We start from the raw sequence: 20,234 nt of genomic DNA, 5'->3' as shown, positions 1-20,234 counted from the left end.
ACAGCATTTTTACATCACAATTTAAAAACGCTATGAAAAGGTCCAGACTTTTAATAACATGGGATAATATAGCGTTTGTAATAACGCTATCGTTTGTTAAAGACAGCGTTTTAAAAATGCTATGGAATGCAGTTTTTCTTGTAGTGCACCTAAAAAGGAAAGGAGTGATAACCTTCCCCCGATACTAATTTCGCCAGTTTAGAGTTACGACATTTTCATAGTACGGTTCACTATTTAGCACTAATCCATCCCGTTTATTCGTATAATTACCTGTTGGCGAAGAACCGCGTCAACAGACCCCTTTAAAGATTAATCTTTTTTCCTTTGTGAGCTGTTTGCTCTTGTGAGGTTTTTAACTAGACAAGTTTTCAAAAAATAAATAAATAATCAAATACAGCAAATCTTCTTAAGACATGTACAACCCTAAAATAAGATTGATTTGGGTTGTGAGAGTCATGGGCTACGTAGTCACCTTGCCCAATAACCACATCACATTTTAAGTGGCTGTTTGGTATGAGGAGTTCACAATTTTTATATTAATGAGAAAATTAAAGAGGGTAGTCTGATAGTCTGAAAACTTTACATTAATGTGTTTGGTTGTGTATTGAAATATTTTCTGAGAATATAACTTTTTATGTTTGGTTGTGCATATAAATTTGTCAGTTTTCATATTTTTTATAAAATTAATATAATGATATATTTTATCAAAATAATAAATGATATAATTATATAAAGTAAATGAGATCTTAAAAAAATTAATAAATTTTTTATTAGATTATAATTTATAAGCAGTTATATTTATGAAATATTTTTTTAACAAAATTAAAAAATACATTTATCATAAACTAGAATCAAGTATAATTTTTAAAAATACAAAAATATTCTTATTTTATTTTTAATAATATTTAATTTACTATTTTAAAATAACCTAATGTTATTTCTTTAAATAAATAAATATTATTTATTATTTTATAATTTGACTTATTTATATTTATTTTTATATGATATGTTTCAAAAATAAAATATGTAATTAACTAAAAAATTATTGATTTAAAAAAAAATTGAAATATTTGATATTACTGACTAACGAGAAAACAAACTGTTCCATGGTTTCACTTGAATCCAATAAATTAAAGAATAATTTATATATGCACCTAAAATTTGTGGCAGTAATTTTTAAAATAGTAAGTGCCAATTTTAATTGGGAAATTTTACCCTTTATGCATCATAATATATTTAATTTTTTTTAAATGACAACATAAAAATTCTCCCCATATTATGCCCCCTCTTATATTTTGGACACAAATACCCTCCTCCCCTCCTCACTCAAATTTAACACTTCACTCTCTCTATTTCTTTCTCTCATCCCTCATTTACAACCATTTTTTCACAGCCCGGAGGTGGAACGGATTGGAAGTTTCTTGGCGTTTTTAAGAGAAAAAATCATGGGTAAGTATCATTTCATTAATTTCCTTATGAATATGAAATGCCATAGTTAGATATTAGATTCGAACTGTTCCGCAGTTGAGTTTGTATTTTTTTCTGCAACTTTTGAACTGTTCTTCGGATCTGAGATTTCCAAAATCGATAGTACATCGATGCTCCATCGATTCCCCATCGATTCCATGTCGATGCTAATGCGAACATCTAAATTAGATGATATTTTCGATGTAATATCGATGGTGTATCGATGTTGAATCGATGTCATATATGTTGATTTGGTTCAGCGTCGATATGGCATCGATATGGCATCGATGTGGCATCGATATGGCATCGATGTGGCATCGATATTACATCGAAATTGAATCGCATACATAGGGCAACCATCAGCATCGATGCCACATCGATTCTACATCGATGCCATATCGATACTGAGGCGAATTTCGACGTTAGTGTCGATGTAATATCGATGGTGTATCGAAATGCCATCGATGCCATATATGTTTATTTGGTTCAGCGTCGATGTAGCATCGATGTGGCATCGATGTAACATCGACGCTGAACCAAATAAACATATATGGCATCGATGACATTTCGATACACCATCGATGCCATTTCGATACTGAGGCAAATATATAATTTCGATGTTGGTATCAATGATGTATCGATGGTGGTATCGATGATGTATCGATGTTGAATCGATGCCATATATGTTTATTTGGTTCAGCGTCGGTAAGGCATCGATGTGGCATCGAAATGGTATCGCATCGAAATGGCATCCATCAGCATCGATGATGCATCGAAATGCCATCGATGTGGCATCGATTTTGAACTACAATACAGATTTTCATAGGCATCGATTTACCATCGATTCTTCATAGATTACACTTTAATTTTATAATTTTCTTATGTTTTTTTTTTGTAAATTTGCAGGTTCCAGAGTTAATATAATTGTTTCTTACAACGGTGTTTGGGAACAGAAAGGAGAAAAATGGAATTTCAAAGCTGGTTCGAACACTATAATACATGTACCAATTGATGTTGGTTACATAGAATTATTGGAGAAGTTGTATTCAAAGTTGAAAGTGGATAGGTCATTGTTTGACTTAAAGTTGGAAGTGTCGTTTACATGCAATGATTTTAGTGTAGATCCCATTGAAATCACAGATGATGAAGGAGTTAGTGCTCTTATTCTTGAAAATTCAAAGTCCTTAAAACATCGGGTTCCTTTATGCGTTAGTTCGATTGCAAAGAACATTGCTCTTATTGATCCATCTCCTAGAGCGAGTGTTAATATGGAAAATCATAATCAATCATGCACGGCTATTCCACAAACAGCTACTGGGCCAAGTGTATGCATGGGAGGTCCTAGTCATAATGAAACTTTTTTTCCCCCAACAAATCTCCCGCATGATGATGGGTATGAGTATGAGCCTTATGTCAATGACGATCCAGTTGCCCTTTTTGGTGATGATGATGAAAGAGTTGAGGGGTGCAGTAGTTCTGATGATAACTCAGAGGATCAGTTGTCGATGCTACATGTGGTTTAAGTAGATAATTTAAATGTACGACCATTGCCAAGTCGTCAAGAAAGCCAAGGACGGAGGACTGCTGGATCAGAGAGCAGTCGTCCAACTACACAAGATGATGGAAATAGATGGAGTTCTCCAGCGTATACTGCTGAAGATATCCCATGCCCCTCTTATGTTATCCCCACGTTATCTGGGGTGAGTTGTGGAGTAATAGAAGTTGGGAAAGTTTTTGAGAACAAGTTAGAGTTGAAGACGAAGGCACACTTGTATGCAATGAAGCAGAACTTCGAGTTTGTGGTGAAAAAGTCAGGTACTGAAGTTTGGTATATCACTTGCAAGGATCCTGATTGTGGGTGGAGATTGAGGGGGAAGAGAATTCCTAAATCTGATATGTTCGAGATAACTCGTTTTACCAACAAACACACTTGCTCACTTGACCTCCGACATAAAGGCCATCGCCAAGCTGCACCTTGGGTTATTGGTCATTGCATAAAGAAAAAATATCAGACTGGATCGAATGCGTACATGGCAAACAACATAAGAGAGGACATTAAGAATGATTATGGCATTGAGTTGTCATATGGAAAAGCTTGGAGATGCCGAGAGAAGGCTCTTTCTTATGTCAGAGGGACACTGGAAGCATCCTACCAGAAGTTACCATCGTACCTATTCATGCTTCAACAGAAAAATCCCGGGACGTTGACAGATTTTGTCACTGAGGAAGATCGATTCAAATATTGCTTTTTCTCACTCGGAGTTAGTAGAAGAGGGTTTCGTACATGTCATCCTGTGTTATGTGTGGACGGTACCTTTTTAAAGACAAAATACGGTGGGCAGATGTTATGTGCAGTCGCGCTGGATGCAAATAACCATCTATATCCAGTTGCATTTGGTATTGTGGATAGTGAGAATCATGATTCTTGGAAGTATTTCATGTCAAAGCTAAAAGAAGCGATTGGGGAAGTCGAGGACCTAGCGTTTGTATCTGACAGGCATGCAAGTATTACACATGCCTTGGAAACTATTTTCCCCGATGCTTATCACGGTGCTTGCTACCACCACATTAGTATGAATGTGGTTGCTAAATTCAAGACTGATCATTGTCATGTGTTGATGTATAATGCGGCATAGGCTTTTAGGAAATTCGAGTTCCACGCTAACTTCGAAAAAATCAAATCAAAAGACTCAGCCATTGCTCAATACCTAGAAGGAATGGGTTTTGATAAGTGGTCCCGTGCTTACTTTCCTGGAAATAGGTATGTCATTGTCAATTGTATTTTAATTTATGAAATCTTCTAAATGTATGTTACTATTAAATTTTAGTTTTCCTAGATACTAGGTATAATATAATGACAAGCAATTACGCTGAAAGTTTCAACAATAAGACCCGGGACGCTAGGAGCTTTCCGATAACTACATTCGTCGAATTTATTCGCTTCACACTACAGTCCTGGTTCTGTAATAGGAGAGAAACTAGCGAGAAGACAACTACCACTCTTGCACCGACCTATGAGAAAAAATTGGTGGATATGGCTGAGAAAGCTCGATTCTTGATTCCTTATGCAATAGGGAGGCATGAGTTCCATGTGTTAGATGGTGAGCTGAATGGTGAAGTCGACCTCCTGAATAAGACATGCACATGCGGTGTGTTTCAGATTATTGGTATCCCATGTGCTCATGCACTATCTGGATCCCTTAAGCGAGGGGTGAACTTTTATTCGTTGTGTTCAGATTACTATAAAATTGAGACATGGAGGTCCTCTTACACAGAATCTATATATCCTACTGGTAACGAGGAAGAGTGGATTGTTCCACATGACATTATGACAATAACAGTGAGAACACCTGCGCAGAAAAACCCGGTTGGTCGTCCAAAGAAGAAACAAGGTAGGCCTAAGATGAAACGCCATCCTTCCAATGGAGATAAATTGGTTGTTCCACGCAAGTGCAGCACTTGTGGAGGTCTAGGCCATAATAAGGCAACTTGTAAAGTTCGTGTTTGAAATTTATGGCATCAATGTTAAACTTTTTATTTGGGTACTAATGGTCTTTGTTACTCTTTTTATTTGTGTATTGATGGGCTTTGTTACTCTTTTTATTTGTGTATTAATGGACTTTTTTACTCTTTATATTTGTGTATTAATGGACTTTGTTAATCGAAACGACATTTTTTATATACAATACTAAGGAGAAATATACTATTGTGTGTCATCGAAATCAAAATAAATGTTCTAACATCAAGGGTACACATTCTCATAAAAAATGTCGATGCATAATTTATCCCTGAAGTACTGAATGTTGTCCTCGATGGCATATGATAAGGGAATGTCTCCAAGAATGAACTCCAAGTGTTTGATGGCGAATACACCGCAATCTCCGCTGAAACCAAGAAATCTTTATTGTGAGTGTATTGAAAATTAAAGGAGAGCATTATTGAAAATCTGAATTTAGTACGTCTACCTGGTTCTAGACTGTGGGACAATATCAGTGGACATGCGCCGCCAATCAAAGTTTGGAACGGTGATCTTCGGTCTAGCTATTTTCAACTTGGGGTGTCCTTTAAACATACCAGAAGCGTTGAGTAAAGATGGAAGCATCCTAGTCCAAGGCTCCATCAACTCAGACAACTTATTATGGCTAAAGTTAGAATGATCTGAGTCAAATACAATGATCATCCAATCGGCGAAATTTATTTCGCAAAGGACCCAGTGCCGATTTTCCATGCACCAGTGGAAGTAGACCTCGTTGCAATCACCCCAAGGCTTCTTGTACTTTTTGACATCTCCTTTCAGGAAATCAAGAATGTCCGAGTCCCATTGGTAAGTCCTGCCATTTTTCTTGAATTCCTCGTATCTGGCAGGAATATATTGTGCAAATGATGAATCAAGTACGGTGGCTTTCACGGGGTACGTCTTCGGAAATTCAAAAAGACGTCTCCGTATAAGATAATTCGCAGCGTCGAGATGCTGCAAATAAATAGAGTAACGTTAAGGAAGAGTGGATTGTTAAAATGAGATAAATGTTCTAACAAACATAAGAGACTTACAGTTTCTACCAACCATTCTTTTGCCACCTTCAACTTTAAGAACCAAACAGGGGTCCCATCACAACATTCCAACTTCCTCGGTCTGCTGTTATCAATCTCACCGAGTACCCATTGGTTAAAAGTTGTCAACATATCTTGATCCAACACCTTTAAAGGAAGGATCGTAACTGGGTCCTTGAACTTTGGTTTCTTGGCTGCTGGAGTATAGTCCTCGTACCTTACTGGTCTCTGTCTAGTACGCTTACCTGTAAAGGAGCAATTAGTATCTAATCTTTTTAAAACAAAAAAAAACTCATGGATTAGTCGTACCTAAGACCGTCTGCACTGGCTGAGAAGGTGTGGCTTCTCCAACAGAAGGCTCGTAACATGAGGGGAGAATGTCGTACTCTACATCATCAGTTGGAGTGGGTGCATGAGTATGTGCAGGAGTAGGTGCAGGAGTAGGTATACCACCTAGTGTTGCCAGCTTCTCTAATATGACTTCTTGATTTTTAAGGACGATACCTAGAGTGGCCTTAACATCGTCCACTGCACCTGATAGTCTGGCTATCTCACCCAACACCTCCTCATAAGCCCCAGGAGCAGGAGCAGGAGCAGAAGTAGGTTCTGTACTAGTATCTGGAGCAGACTCTGTCGGGGAATCCTCCACAAATATGCTAGCCTCAACGGCTATCTCAGCCACCGCAACAGCCTCTGCCTCAGGATCGTAAGGTCTTCCATCCTCTGGTGCAGGCTGGATCATATTCTGCAGCATCGCATACCTAGGAGCATCCCCCTTTGTCCTCTGATATACGGCATCAAAGAAGTCTCGCTCATTTGGTCGAGGCCTTAGGATAGAAATGCATGACAACTGCAATGGAAACACAACAATCAAATTAGAAATGACATAAGTTGATTAGTATAATTCAAAATTTCTTGAATTATTTAAATGTATTGTAACTTACATGTCTCCTCGCAAGTACATCCTTCAAATGCAAATGCTTCGGCTGGCCTATGCTCTCCCACTGTAGCATCCTAGGGAACTTGAATCCACAGGGCTTGGCGTGTTCCTTCTGTAAATCAAGAATCGTCTCGTACGCCCAATATTGCAAGGCTGGTGGATACCCCTTGCAAGTGTACTTTGCCTCCACCTTAAAACCCTTAGAAGACTCCACCTCAGTGATCTTCTTCGCCTTCTTACCTGGTATTGTACCACCAATCGCTTTCATATCTCTATTGAATTGTTTCACAGTTGTATCGAATGAAAGGGATCCCCATGGATACTTCTCAAAATAATCTAAATCCTCGACCATCGACAATGAATCTCGCCAAATAGCATTGTCGTTCTCAGCGCCCAATAGTATCCCCTCCACAAAGTAAACCAAACCGAGCTTGTACAAATCATCAGGTACATCGCACATACTAAAAGCTCGTTCCAAGATACTGAACCGAATGTCTTTTTCGGGTTCCACACTGAAATATGTATCAACTAGGCGGGAGGAAGTAATGTGAGGTTCAATGTCAACGGCAAGTGGTGGACAGGAGCAGCTCAGGCCGGTGATAATGGCAAACTCGTGCACCCCAAACTTACATAAGTTTGGGCCCATCAAGAAGTGCACCTCATCGCCACGCGGAGACTTGACCTTCCGCAAATGTAGTGTGTGAACCAATGCCCCAGAGAACGAAAAGGGAGGGGCTGTGAAGAATGGTCCAAAAACAGACTCATTCACCCTCCCCAACAATCCATGCTCCTCAAATCTTTTCTTCAATTTTGTTAACCTCCCGGAACCCCTATAGGTCATACGACCGACATAATGATCCTCCATAGGGATCTCAAGTGGTGGGATACGTTTGGGTGGCATCTGCAAAATATCCAAAAAAAAAAAAAAATAGTTGAATTTATAAAAAATACTCAATCTGTTGTTGTCATCGAAATGAGATCGATATACCATCGAAATAGCATCGATGGAGCATGGAATCGATGCCATATATGTTCAGCATCAATATGGCATCGATGTGGCATCGATAAACCATCGTTTGCCATCGATTATGCATCAGTATCGACATGGCATCGATGTAGCATCGATGTAGCATCGATATACCATCGATGGCCTTTCGATGGTACATCGATGCAACCTTTCGAGTCCACATCGATGCTCCATCGATGCCATGTCGATGCTGATGCGAACATCTAATTGAGATGTTATTTTCGATGGTGTATCGATGTCGAATCGATGCCATATATGTTCAACATCGATATGGACTCGATGTGACATCGATGTGGCATCGATTGTACTTCAGTATCGATTATGCATCGATGTGGTATCGATAAACCATCGATTATGAAAGAATCGACATGGCATCGATATACCATCGATGGAGAATCGATGGAGCATCGATTACTCACTGTATGTCATCGATGGAGCATCGATGTGGAATCGAAAGAACATCGACCCACAAAATTTTTGCTGAATTTACAGAATGCACATAGAATCAAACCCATTTTAAGCTACATTTTTTGCAAAATAAAGATTAACTATCAAACCCATTTCATCGATTTATACATTACGATTCAATTTTTTTTTTTTAAAAACACATGAAAACCGAATGTCTTACCTTACCGTGGCCGGAGATGGAGAAGACGGTGGCAACGACGACTGTGGGGAGAGAGAGAGCTTCGCCTGAGATGGTGAGAATGTGACCCGAGAGAAAATAATGAGATAGAAATGAAAGAGTTTGGCTGGGAAGAGGAAAAAGTTTGGTTTGGCTGGGAAGAGAGAAGGTGAGGGGTCTTGATTGATATGGGTATTTTTGTTCAAAATTTTAAAATGGCATATATATATGAGAGATTATTTTATGGTGGCATTTAAAAAAAATTAAGCATACTGTCTAAAATTTCCCTTTTAATTTTAATAAATGTGGTTAAGTAATTTAGTACGCTAAGTCACGGTGTATAATGTTGATGTGCACATATTTTGGGTGCAGGTGCAGCTTCCATGATAGAAAAACTCAAACTACTAACATCATAACAAACGCCCCTAAGTTTTCTTCTTCTTCTTCGTGGGTTTTAAGTTAAAGTTTTGGAACCGAGACTCAGACATGGCGAGGCGACTCTATCTTCTTCCCGAAAAACTCATATTCCCAACCTCTTTCATTATCCAAAACTCACGCCCACTTCCTCTTTCCCACTTCTTCGGCTCCGAGCCCGAAGTTGAAGTTTCTGGCCACCGCAACTCCGGAGATTCGGCGGACAATCAGCACGGCCCGGCCAAGCTCAGAGACGAAGAACGCCTTGAAAAGGTTCACAAAATTCGAGTTCTTATCCAACAGGGCAGTGTGGATACTGCCGAGAGGCTAATCAGGTCTCTTGTTTCCTCAAAGTCTCATTTTTCTTCGCCTTATGATCTTTTTGCTCTCTTCTCTCTCTCCGCGGCGCCTTCCATGAAACCCGCTTTCTCAAATATTTTATTATCGGCTTGTTTGGAATCTAGAATGATCGCCGAAGCCATGGAGTTGTATGGTTTGGTGAAGAAAGCTGGTGTGGTTCCTTCTTTGAACACGGTTCATATGTTGTTTGAGTCTCTGGTGTCTACTAAACAGTATGGTAAAATGCTCGAGTTGTTTTCTGAGCTTGTAGATTCGGGCATTCGACCCGATAAGTTCACGTATGGGAAAGCGATTCAGGCCGCGGTTAAGTTGGGGGACATGAAAAGGGCCATGGAGCTTATGAATTACATGAAGGCGAGGCATGTTAGTCCTTCTGTATTTATATACAATGTTTTGCTTGGTGGGTTGTGCAAAGAGAAGAGAACGAGGGATGCAGAGAACCTGTTTGAGGAAATGACTGAGAGAAATGGAGTTCCGAATTTGGTCACTTATAACACGCTTATTGATGGATATTGTAAGGTGGGTGAAGTGGAGAAGGCTTTTGATTTGAGAGATAGAATGAAGAGTAAAAATGTGGAGCTGAATCTTCTTACTTACAATTCATTGCTAGGTGGGCTTTGTCGGGCAAGAAAAATGGATGAAGCTAAGCAACTTTTGGAAGAAATGGAAGCTACTGGGTTGGTGCCTGATTGTTTTACTTATAGTGTTCTTCTTGATGGGCATTCCAGGTGCGGTAATAGTGAGGCATCACTAGCTTTATTTGAAGAAGCAATGAAAAGAGGGGTGAGAATTAATAATTATACTTGTAGCATTCTGTTGAATGGTTTATGCAAAGATGGGAAGATGGAAATTGCAGAGGAGGTTTTAAAGAAACTAAGGGAAAATGGGCTAGCTCTGGATGAGGTAATCTTTAACACCATGGTGAATGGTTATTGTATAAGAGGTGACATGGAAAGAGCCATTTCGATAATTGGAGAAATGGAAGTTCATGGGTTGAGACCAAATTGCATAACTTTCAATTCTTTGATTGGTAAGTTCTTTGAAATGAAGAAGATTGATAAGGCAGAGGAGTGGATTCAGAAAATGGCGCAAAAGGGTGTTCCCCCAGATACAGTGACGTATAACATCTCAATCAAAGGTTATGGACTAATGCGTGAATTTGATAAGTGTTTTCTCATTCTTGAAGAAATGGAGAGTAAAGGGGTTAAACCAAATGTTGTAACTTATGGTTCTGTCATAAGTTGTTTATGTGGGGATGGTAGGCTTCTTGAGGCTGAAATAATTCTCAGGGATATGGTGAGTAGAGGCGTTAGAGCAAATGCACAGATATACAATATAATCATTGATGGTTTGTGTAATGCAGGAAAATTAAGTGATGCCCTTAGAATCTTTGATGAGATGGTGAAAATTGGAATAAGTCCAACACTTGTGACATACAATTCTCTTATTCATGGGTTTTGCAGAAAAGGAAAATTAGTTGAGGCTGAAGGCTTGTTTTCTCAAATTACAAGTAACAGATACAGTCCTGATGTCATCACATATAATTCCTTAATTTCTGGTTACTCTGATGTAGGAGACGGTGAGATGTGTATGAAGTTGTATGAAACTATGAAGAGAGTGGGGATTAAGCCTACACTGAAAACATTTCATCCTCTAATTAGTGGATGCAGTAAGGAAGGTATGGAGGTAGCAGAGAGAATATATCAAGAGATGTTAGAACTTGGTTTGGCTCCAGATCAACTTATATTCAATGCAATGATTCATGGTTATGCGGAACATGGAGATACTCTTAAGGCAACTGCTCTGCTTACTGAGATGATAAGCCAGGGACTTCATGTTAACAAGATGACCTACAATAGTTTGATTCTGGGGCACTTTAGAGAAGGAAAGCTGTCTGAGATAAACGATATTGTCAATGATATGAAGGCCAAAGGATTGGTTCCTAAAGCTGACACCTACTTTTTACTTGTTAAGGGATATTGTGAACAGAAAGACTTTAGCGGGGCATATTTTTGGTACAGAGAAATGTTTGACAATGGTTTTATTCTAAATAATAACATAGCCAACGAGCTTATCTCTGGCCTTTCCGAAGAGGGTAAGTTGCTGGAAAGCCAGGTTGTCTCCTCAGAAATGAGCGTCAAAGAACAAGATGATTGCAGCTTTGATGAGGATCTTTCTACTGTTTCTAAAATGTAAGAAACAAAACTTACCTAAAAAGCTGAAAACATCTAACCTGTAGAAATAATGCTCCAAGTCACAATCTTAATCAATTAGGCTTGTGTACTTTACCATCCTTCATTCACTATTAGGTGATCGTGTTTGATAAGTTTGTAAGTTGGTTTTCGATTTGGTGATCAACTTATTATTCTTGTGCTTGATTATATATATTTAACAAAATGTGACCTCCAGCACTTTAACATTATTTTGTCTTAAACACTGCGATTTCTGAATTATGTACTTAAAACTGGTTTTTTTTTTCGCCTCCCTAACGTTTGAACTCTGATTCATGAAGGTGAATTGTTGCCAAACATGGCCGTTGGGGACTTCACACTTCACATGGTCACCGTTCTGTCATTACTGGATAGGTAAATGTTATCTTCTCACTGTAATCTGATCCATGATGCTACTGCTCTTCATGTCAATAAAGTTTTGCTTCTCTTTATTATCAAGTTCTTGAAAGTAAGGGACAAATGGGGTTTCACCCTTGTGTTTAAGGTCAGATTAGATGCACTTTTCAAGCATATACAAATTCCCTAGTTTTTCTTATGTGGCGTGGTTCTTGATTCTACATGCATAGACACAGTCGGTTCTTCACAAAGTGTAGTTTTTTTGTGTCCCACATAACGAGTCCCCATCCACAAACATAAACAAATAGCTCCTTTTCATATGAAAGAACAGCTTGGTTCAAACTACTTTACCAATCTGCAGTATAATCCAAATAGTTTGACTATCAATTCTCTTCACTCTCTCTAACCTTTTGGTGGTATTTTGCTCGGTCTAAACAACTTTTGTCCAGCATTTGTCAAGGGAGAAGAAAAAGAGGAGGAAACAGAAAACAGTACATCCATGCCCATTTAGGCTATTGTTTTAGTGGCCCTCTTCATTCCTTGCTTCCTTATTTCAATATATTACTGTAGCTCCTAATCAAATTTTTGGAGGGCTTTGATAGATACATCAGTTAATCTTAACAAAAATATCATTTTAGACAAATTTGGGAGGATAAGGATAACTCGTTACTGTAAGAGGGAAATTACCTGTTGGAGCTCATTGGGCAGGTTTTTTTTTTATTATTACGATTATTATTTAAAAAAAAAAATTCTGGTGCTTGGCTGCGACTTTTCTTACATTCATAATTATTGATATGAAGTCTGAATTTCTATCAGGGCCACTTTGCGATGAGATTGGCAACATGAGAAAATTTTGTGATAGAAAGTAATGACTATGTTGCATTTCTCCGTTCTGTATATTCACAGTGCTCAATATACTAAAGACGTTTCTCAACACAATCCCTGAAACCACCCAAATGAAGACTCCGTTATTCAATAAATGAACTATAGTTTTGGGTTCTCAAAACTTTTCTTTTTAATAATTAAAATAAATGCGTGTTTATATATATACACACACACAGTTAAACTGCGCTCTGAAAATGAATAGAACATGTTCACTCATTACTTAACTCGAATTTAGTTTGGCAGGTAGATAATGATGATCTGCGTTCATCTGTTTAGATAGCTTCATGCCAATTGGTTACTAGGTACACAAAATGAACACCATAGAGAACACACTGGCTTCTCCACCAGCAATAGCTCCAGACACAACAGTGGCTGTGGAAAGTCCAGTTCTGCCAAGCTGGACATGAACGAGTCATATTGTTTGGTTTAAAAAGAGATTACAATACAAACAGAAGGCAACATAATTATTTTCTGTCTTATTATACTCCGACCAGGTAGGAAAAGCAGCATACCTATATATATATATTGATTTGCTTCATTGTTTGTTTCCCAATCATTTTAAAAGGATTTTCAAGTATAGGATGATAATGATTGTTTTGTAAATATGTATTTCAAATTAGATATCAAACATCATATCATATTCTTAAATTAGAGTCTGTAACTCGGGATCTGAAGGAAGTTCAACAATATTAATTTTCAATTTTGACCTGTGAAGTTCTGCTGTGGGGTTCAATTTAGTAGATTTACTGTTCACACCGAGGGGAGCTATCGGTTACTTGGTCTTCATTTAAATTTTTTTTGTTAAAAAAATCAAGTCTCGCTCTGCATCTCACTCTCACTTTCTACTTGGTCTTCATTTAATTTTTTAAAAAAAAACCAAGCCTCTTTGTACACTCTCATTCGATCGCTTTCTCCTTTCTGTCTCAAACCCCAGTCCACAACTCTCTCCTCTCTGAAGCCAAAAACTGTCTCTAGCTTAAGCGACACTCTTTTCCTCCTTCACGCAATCAATCTTGGCCTTGGCGGCGTCGAAGTCAGCCCTCCTGGTGTCGAGCTCGACCTTCAAATGATTAGCATCAACCTTGGAAGAAGCGAGCTTAGTCTAAGAAGCTTTGAGGGCATTCTCGGCTTTGGCTTGCGCCTCCCTGGCCTCTCAGAGCAAGGTTTCAACTCGAGCTTGGGCCTCCTTGAGCAAATCTTTAGCCTTGGTCCTAGCTCCCTTGGCCTCCTTTAGGTAGTCTTCGGCTCGGATTCGAGCCTGGTGGACGTCATTGACCAAAGTCTCTGCAACAACTATTTTTGAGGAGAGGAGGGAGCATTGGCGTATGAAACAAAGGAGTGTCTGAAAGACAAAATAACAACAGTTAGAGAAAAGAAACAACCATGAAAATAAACAATCAGGTAAAGTAGACTTACAAAAACCCTAAGCTCCATAGTCTGGTCAAAGATCACCGTGGTGTTATCTTCCATCAGAAACCTCAACACGTTAGCACGAGGTTGCTGCATGATTAGCCTGCCCAGGATAGCAAGTCCAAGCATAGGTTGGCCCCTAGGCTCCCAACCAAGTTTGTGAGGGGGTACTCTGGCATGTGCGGTGCAGCAAAGTACTTTCGGACCACGGTCGAAGTCGGGGCTGCTGGGAAAACTTATATAGGATCTTAATTATTTTCATGTAAATCATATATTAAACAAATTAATATAAGATAACCTAGAACATGTTTCTATAATTGAATTTAAACAGAGATAATCATAAGAACACTTACATTATACGCAACGGAATGTGTTAGTCCTTCTTTCAGTTTCTCTAATTCTTGAATCCTTTCTGTCGCAGAGTATCACCAAGAAACTGAACCGATCTTCAATTTTCTTCACAACCTTCCAAAGTATCCTTAGAATCACTTAGACTAGAGTGGACAATTCTCAACACATGAGGTAGATATAAAGAGAAGAAGAATAGAAGAGAATATTGAGGCTTAGAAAAAGACTTATGTTATGGAGAGAATCTAAAACCTAGAGCATCAAAAATAGATCTTCTGTTCTTCTCAAAACAAATGATTCAAAAATCTCATTTCAACTCTCACTTAGCATGGGAAATTTGAGTTTTTATGCTTAATGAGGTGTCATAAATTAAAAAATGCTAGGCTTTCTAATCATTTAAAAAAAATGCCAAATCTTTTGACAATACCCAAAATACCCCTCCCATAATTTTTCCATCCACTTCCTCTTCTCTCCACTCTCTTCCTCAACCCATTCCTCTCAACTCTCTCTCTAGAAAAAAAATTCATGGGTAAGGTAAAATATAAGAGAACTCCATGTAATAGCAAGTATTCCTTACTTAGGACACTAAAATACTGCATTTCGAACAGATATGGGCATGATTTTTGAGTTTTTTTTGCAATTTTTTTTCAGATCTGAAACTTTAAAATCTGTAGAAAATCGACATGGTTCGATCGTGGTCGATGCCAGCTTGATGGGGCCTTCAAAATCAAGATTTTCATGAAAAAATCGATGTTGTTCGATGCTGGTTCGATGGAGGTTCAATGGTGTTCGATGCGATTCTTGCAAGATACGTAATTTTTCACTCGGGTGTCCGTTTGAGATGATTTCTTTTTTATTTTTGGTATTTTTTCAAGATCTACACATTTGAGATGTGTATATACACATTTGGAAAATATAAATCTTGAAAAGAAATGACAAATGCAAAACATACCTCATTTTCAAAATATGTTGGGTATGTTTTCAAGTTCTAAATTTTGAAAATGTGTATGTGAATATCTAAAACGTGTAGATCTCAAAAAAATACCCAAAATAAAAAAAAAATCATCCAAAACGGACATCCGAATGAAAAATTATGTCTCTTACAAGAATTGCATCGAACCACCATCGAGCAACGTCGATTTTTTCATGAAAATATTGATTTTGAAGGCCCCATCGAACACCATCGAGTTGGGCATTTTGAGTTATTTTTCAGATTTGAAACTCTGAAATATGTTGAAAATTGACTTTGCTCGATTGTTGCTCGATGGTGCTCGATACCAGCTCGATGAGGCCTTCAAAATCAATATTTTCATGAAAAAATCGACGTTGCTCGATGGTGGTTCGATGGTTGCTCGATGGTGGTTCGATGCAATTCTTGTAAAAGACATAATTTTTCACTCGGGTGTCCGTTTGTGATGATTTTTTATTTATTTATTTTTGGTATGTATTTTAGATCTACACGTTTTAGATGTTCACATACACATTTTCAAAGTTTAGAACTTGAAAACATACTAAAACATATCTTGAACATGAGGTATGTTTTGCATTTGTCATTTTTTTTTAAGATTTACATTTTCCAAATGTGTATATACACATCTGAAACATGTAGATCTTGAAAAAATATCGAAAATAAAAAAAAAATCACCCAAAACGGACACCTGAGTAAAAAATTACGTATCTTGCAAGAATCGCATCAAACACCATTAAACCACCATCGAGCAACATCAATTTTTTTTATGAAAATCTTGATTTTGAAGGCTCCATCGAGCTGGCATCGAGCACCATCGAACCACGTCGATTCTCTACAGATTTCAAAGTTTCAGATCTGAAAAAAATCGCAATAAAAACCCAAAAATCATGCCCAGATCTGTTCGAAATGTAGTATTTTAGTGTCCTAAGTGAGAAATATTTGTCGTTACATTGATTTTTATGATATTTTACCTTACCCATGAATTTTTTTCTAGAGAGGGAGTTGAGAGGAATGGGTTGAGGGAAGAGAGAAGGGGAAGGGATGAGAAAAATGATGAGAGGGGTATTATCAAAAGAATTAACATTTTTTTGAAATGATTTAAATGCCTAGCATTTTTTTGACTTAGAACTTCTCATTAAGCATAAAAACTCAAATTTCCCCTTAGCATTCATTTTATAGGTTCAATTAGGTCATTTATTTTAATTAAAAAACCAATAAAATAATAGATAACATCAACCATTAGGTCGAAATTCTCATGGACTTTAGGTCCCGTGAAATTTCTCATTTAATTATAAGCTAGTTAGACTTAAAATCAAGGCATGTATTATTTTCTATTGATTAATTAATTATTAAAATCCTTTATCAAATTAATTATTTATAATTTGAACCTTGATTTAAACATATTTATTAATTTAGACACCAATTTGTCTTAATTAATAAATCTGCCCTAAAATCTCTTTTCTTCTCTAAATTGTATGACTATGTGAAACTATCAAAAATTGACCTGGTCAACTTTGATAATCCTAATTGATATTTAAATAAATTAATTGAGACTATTGAGATGATTTTATCCAAGGTACAATGGGGACCATGAGTCTATGAAATCAAGCTCCAATAAGTTATCATAAATTTAACAAATAAATTTACTAACTTATTAATTCCTCATGACTCCAATAAAGACTCAGAATTGCACTCTTGAATTCATAGAACACTCTATAAGCAATACATATACGTTATTAATCATCCATTGTTACAACTATAATTTTCACTCAATCCTCTATAGACGGTCTACAATGAGATGGGGCTAAAAATACCATTTTACATCTCATTGTATTTTATCCTTAAAACACTTAGTTCCTTGTAAATGATATTTCAGTAAACTAATATTAAATATTAAAATGAGATCTCTATCATTTAGCACCTTGAACCAAACTAAAAGGAAATCATCGTTTTACTTCTTCATCCGAAGCTATAGATCCCACTCAATTATACTAACGAGTTCCCAAGATGTAAGTATGGGCTAGTCCGTAGGGTAAGCTGGTAACGAACAAGTCAAAGAACTCAAATAATACAATCAGTTAGAATATTAACCACTCAAAATTGAGATTTAATTGACCTATGATCAACTATATGATATGGCTAGAATAGATAATAAATGTATGTTTACTTATCCTATCTATTGTCAATATCGGTCCAGTCCGATGTAACAAATACATCTGATCTTATCTACTTTGCTAATGTTCTGGAAAGAACATTACACTACAATGTGTAAGTAGTTCATATCGTAGATTCGCAAGTCAGTGTAAATCTTGTGCATTGACTAATCTTAGGACTAACTTATGTTTGAACGTATAATCATATTTATATTCACTGTGATTACATCACTATAGATACGATTAGCTATATGCTCAGGATTTAATAGAAGTTTATATTAAACAAATAATGATGAAAATAAAACATGTGAGCAAAGTGATTGACCAAGTCAAATATTGATTTTTATTCTTTTATTGATAATAAAATGAGATTACAAAGAAATTGTGTTTTAATTAGGGCATACAACCCCAACAAACTCCCACTTGCACTAATTGAAACTAATGCCTTAATTATACTAATTTCATTTCCTTGATATGATTATCAAATGTAGCTTTTGGTAGTGTCTTTGTAAACGGATCTGCAAGGTTGTCTTCAAATGCAATCTTCATAACCTTCACATCTCCTCTGGCCACACATTCTCGAATTATGTAATACTTCATTTCTATATGCTTACTCCTCTTGTGACTTCGAGGTTCTTTCGAATTGGCTATCTCTCATGTGTTGTCACAAAACATCACAAGTTAATTATTCGCTTGTGAATTAATGGTACTTAAGGATCAAGAAGTAATTAGAAGGGTAAAACAGTAATATTGACTAACTCTAATTAACGAACCAATAATGGAGGACAGAACTGCATATGTTGATTATATCAATGGACTACTAAAGAAAACTCTGTAAATATAATTCTATAAATACTTAGAGTGCAATTCCATATTTATAGTGGAGTGATCATGTAATTAATATATAAGATTATTAGATTAAATAGTTTAATTAATAATCTGTTTTATTGGAGCTTCGTATTATAGGTCCATGGTCCCCAGATCACCTCTGTTCTACACTGTCAAGGGTAAGGATGTCAAAAGAAAGATTTGTTAAGAGAAATGACTAAATTGCAAAGGAATTAATTTTCCAGGGCAAGGAAATAATTATTTGATAATTATGGGTAATTGATTAATTGTGAATTAATTATATTGGGGCCAGTCTCTAATGGTCTCGATCTTTACTGGATCCACTGCTATTCAATTCTTAGACACTATATGCCCTAGGATAGTCACTTGTTCCAATCAAAATTCACACTTAGAGAACTTAGCATAAAGTTGGTGCTCGCGTAGTCTATTGAGCGTCAACCTTAGGTGTTCCTCATGCTCCTCCTTCGTCTTTGAGTAGAAAATGATATCGTCTATAAACATCACTACGAACTTATCCAAGTAATCCCTAAACACTTTGTTCATCATGTCCATGAATGTTGCTGGGGCATTAGTGAGTCCAAAAGACATGACTAGGAACTCATAGTGTCAGTAGCGGCATCTGAATGTTGTTTTAGGAATATCTCCTTCCTTCACCTTTAGCTGATGGTACTCGGATCGCAGATCGATCTTTGAGAACACTACTGCCCCTTGCAGTTGATCAAATAGTTCATCTATCCTAGGAAAATGATATTTGATATTAATCATGACCTTATTGAGTTCGCGGTAATTGATGCACATCCTCATACTTCCGTCTTTCTTCTTCTCAAACAGAACTGGTGCTCCCCATGGCGAATGACTAGGTCGTATGAACCCCTTCTCCAACAATTCATGTAGTTGGGTTTTGAGTTCCTTCAATTCTACAGGTGCCATTCGGTGGGTGCTTTGGATATTGGTTTTGTTTCTGGTGCAAGTTCGATCACGAATTCGATTTCTCTATCTGGGGGTAAATCCGATAAGTTCTCATGAAACACTTCCGCAAACTCACAAACAATGTGAACATTTTTTGGGTTTTACCTCAGTCTTTCTATATTTATCTACAACATTTGCTAAATATGTTGAACACCCATGCTGCATCATTTTTTGAGCTTCTAACGCCGATATAATGTGTGTACAAAAACCCGTCACTTCTCCCTTAAAAAAAAAGCGTTCTCGTTCCTCAGGTCTACTCTACTGTCTTTCTCTGACAATTTATCGTTGCTCCATATTTGGCTAGCCAATCCATGTCAAGTATAACGTCATAATCTGGTATGTCCAACTCTATGAGGTCTGCTGGGTACTCTTTACCTTCAACTACTATGGAAGCTGATTGTAACCACCTAGTTGACGACATAATGTCTCCTGATGATATCATGGTACTAAAACTACGCTCAAACAGTTTACAAGGAAATCCCAGTTAATCAATTACATTCATAGCAACATAAGAGTGAGTTGCTCCAGAATCAATGAGGACTTTACACATCATACTAGAAATAGGAAGCTAACTTATGACGATGGTGTTATTGTTGGCTGCTTCCTTTTTGGTCAAAGAAAAGACTCTCACTGGCACTAGATTGCCATTGTTGCCTTTCCCTGCTCCTACTTTCCACTGTAGGCAATCCTTCTTCAGGT

The 20,234-nt window shown here is 37.2% G+C and overlaps 3 protein-coding genes and 1 long non-coding RNA gene across 8 annotated transcripts; 2 read left to right on the top strand and 2 right to left on the bottom strand.

The window, feature by feature from the left end:
- The first annotated feature begins 3,644 nt into the window (after positions 1-3,644).
- On the top strand, positions 3,645-4,975 carry LOC133832964 (uncharacterized). Its single transcript, XM_062263232.1, has 3 exons — positions 3,645-3,964; positions 4,112-4,228; positions 4,312-4,975. Exons 1-3 carry the CDS (start codon positions 3,645-3,647, stop codon positions 4,973-4,975), a joined length of 1,101 nt encoding a protein of 366 aa, XP_062119216.1.
- A 145-nt stretch (positions 4,976-5,120) lies between these two features.
- Positions 5,121-5,630, bottom strand: LOC133829433 (uncharacterized). The gene is made up of 2 exons (XR_009891774.1): positions 5,433-5,630; positions 5,121-5,351 (listed from the first exon to the last, which is right to left on the bottom strand). It is a non-coding gene; the product is annotated as an uncharacterized LOC133829433 (long non-coding RNA).
- Positions 5,631-5,768: 138 nt separating this feature from the next.
- On the bottom strand, positions 5,769-8,640 carry LOC133832963 (uncharacterized). Its single transcript, XM_062263231.1, has 5 exons — positions 8,614-8,640; positions 6,963-7,859; positions 6,328-6,868; positions 6,019-6,263; positions 5,769-5,825 (listed from the first exon to the last, which is right to left on the bottom strand). Exons 2-5 carry the CDS (start codon positions 7,857-7,859, stop codon positions 5,769-5,771), a joined length of 1,740 nt encoding a protein of 579 aa, XP_062119215.1. The 5' UTR covers positions 8,614-8,640.
- Positions 8,641-8,992: 352 nt separating this feature from the next.
- Positions 8,993-13,550, top strand: LOC133831275 (pentatricopeptide repeat-containing protein At5g12100, mitochondrial). 5 transcript variants are annotated; one of them, XM_062261516.1, is made up of 3 exons: positions 8,993-11,576; positions 11,897-11,969; positions 13,139-13,550. In XM_062261516.1, exons 1-2 carry the CDS (start codon positions 9,097-9,099, stop codon positions 11,898-11,900), a joined length of 2,484 nt encoding a protein of 827 aa, XP_062117500.1. In that variant the 5' UTR covers positions 8,993-9,096; the 3' UTR covers positions 11,901-11,969; positions 13,139-13,550. The 5 variants fall into 5 exon arrangements, with proteins under 5 accessions (XP_062117500.1, XP_062117499.1, XP_062117498.1 ...); XM_062261515.1 differs by having other exon boundaries at positions 13,080-13,550; XM_062261514.1 differs by having other exon boundaries at positions 13,072-13,550.
- The last annotated feature ends 6,684 nt before the right edge of the window (positions 13,551-20,234 follow it).

The sequence above is a fragment of the Humulus lupulus genome, chromosome 4 (assembly GCF_963169125.1).
Source record: "Humulus lupulus chromosome 4, drHumLupu1.1, whole genome shotgun sequence".
Lineage (NCBI taxonomy): Eukaryota > Viridiplantae > Streptophyta > Magnoliopsida > Rosales > Cannabaceae > Humulus > Humulus lupulus.
The sequence above is the reverse complement of the archived record's forward strand: the minus strand, read 5'-3'. Positions and strand labels throughout refer to the sequence as shown.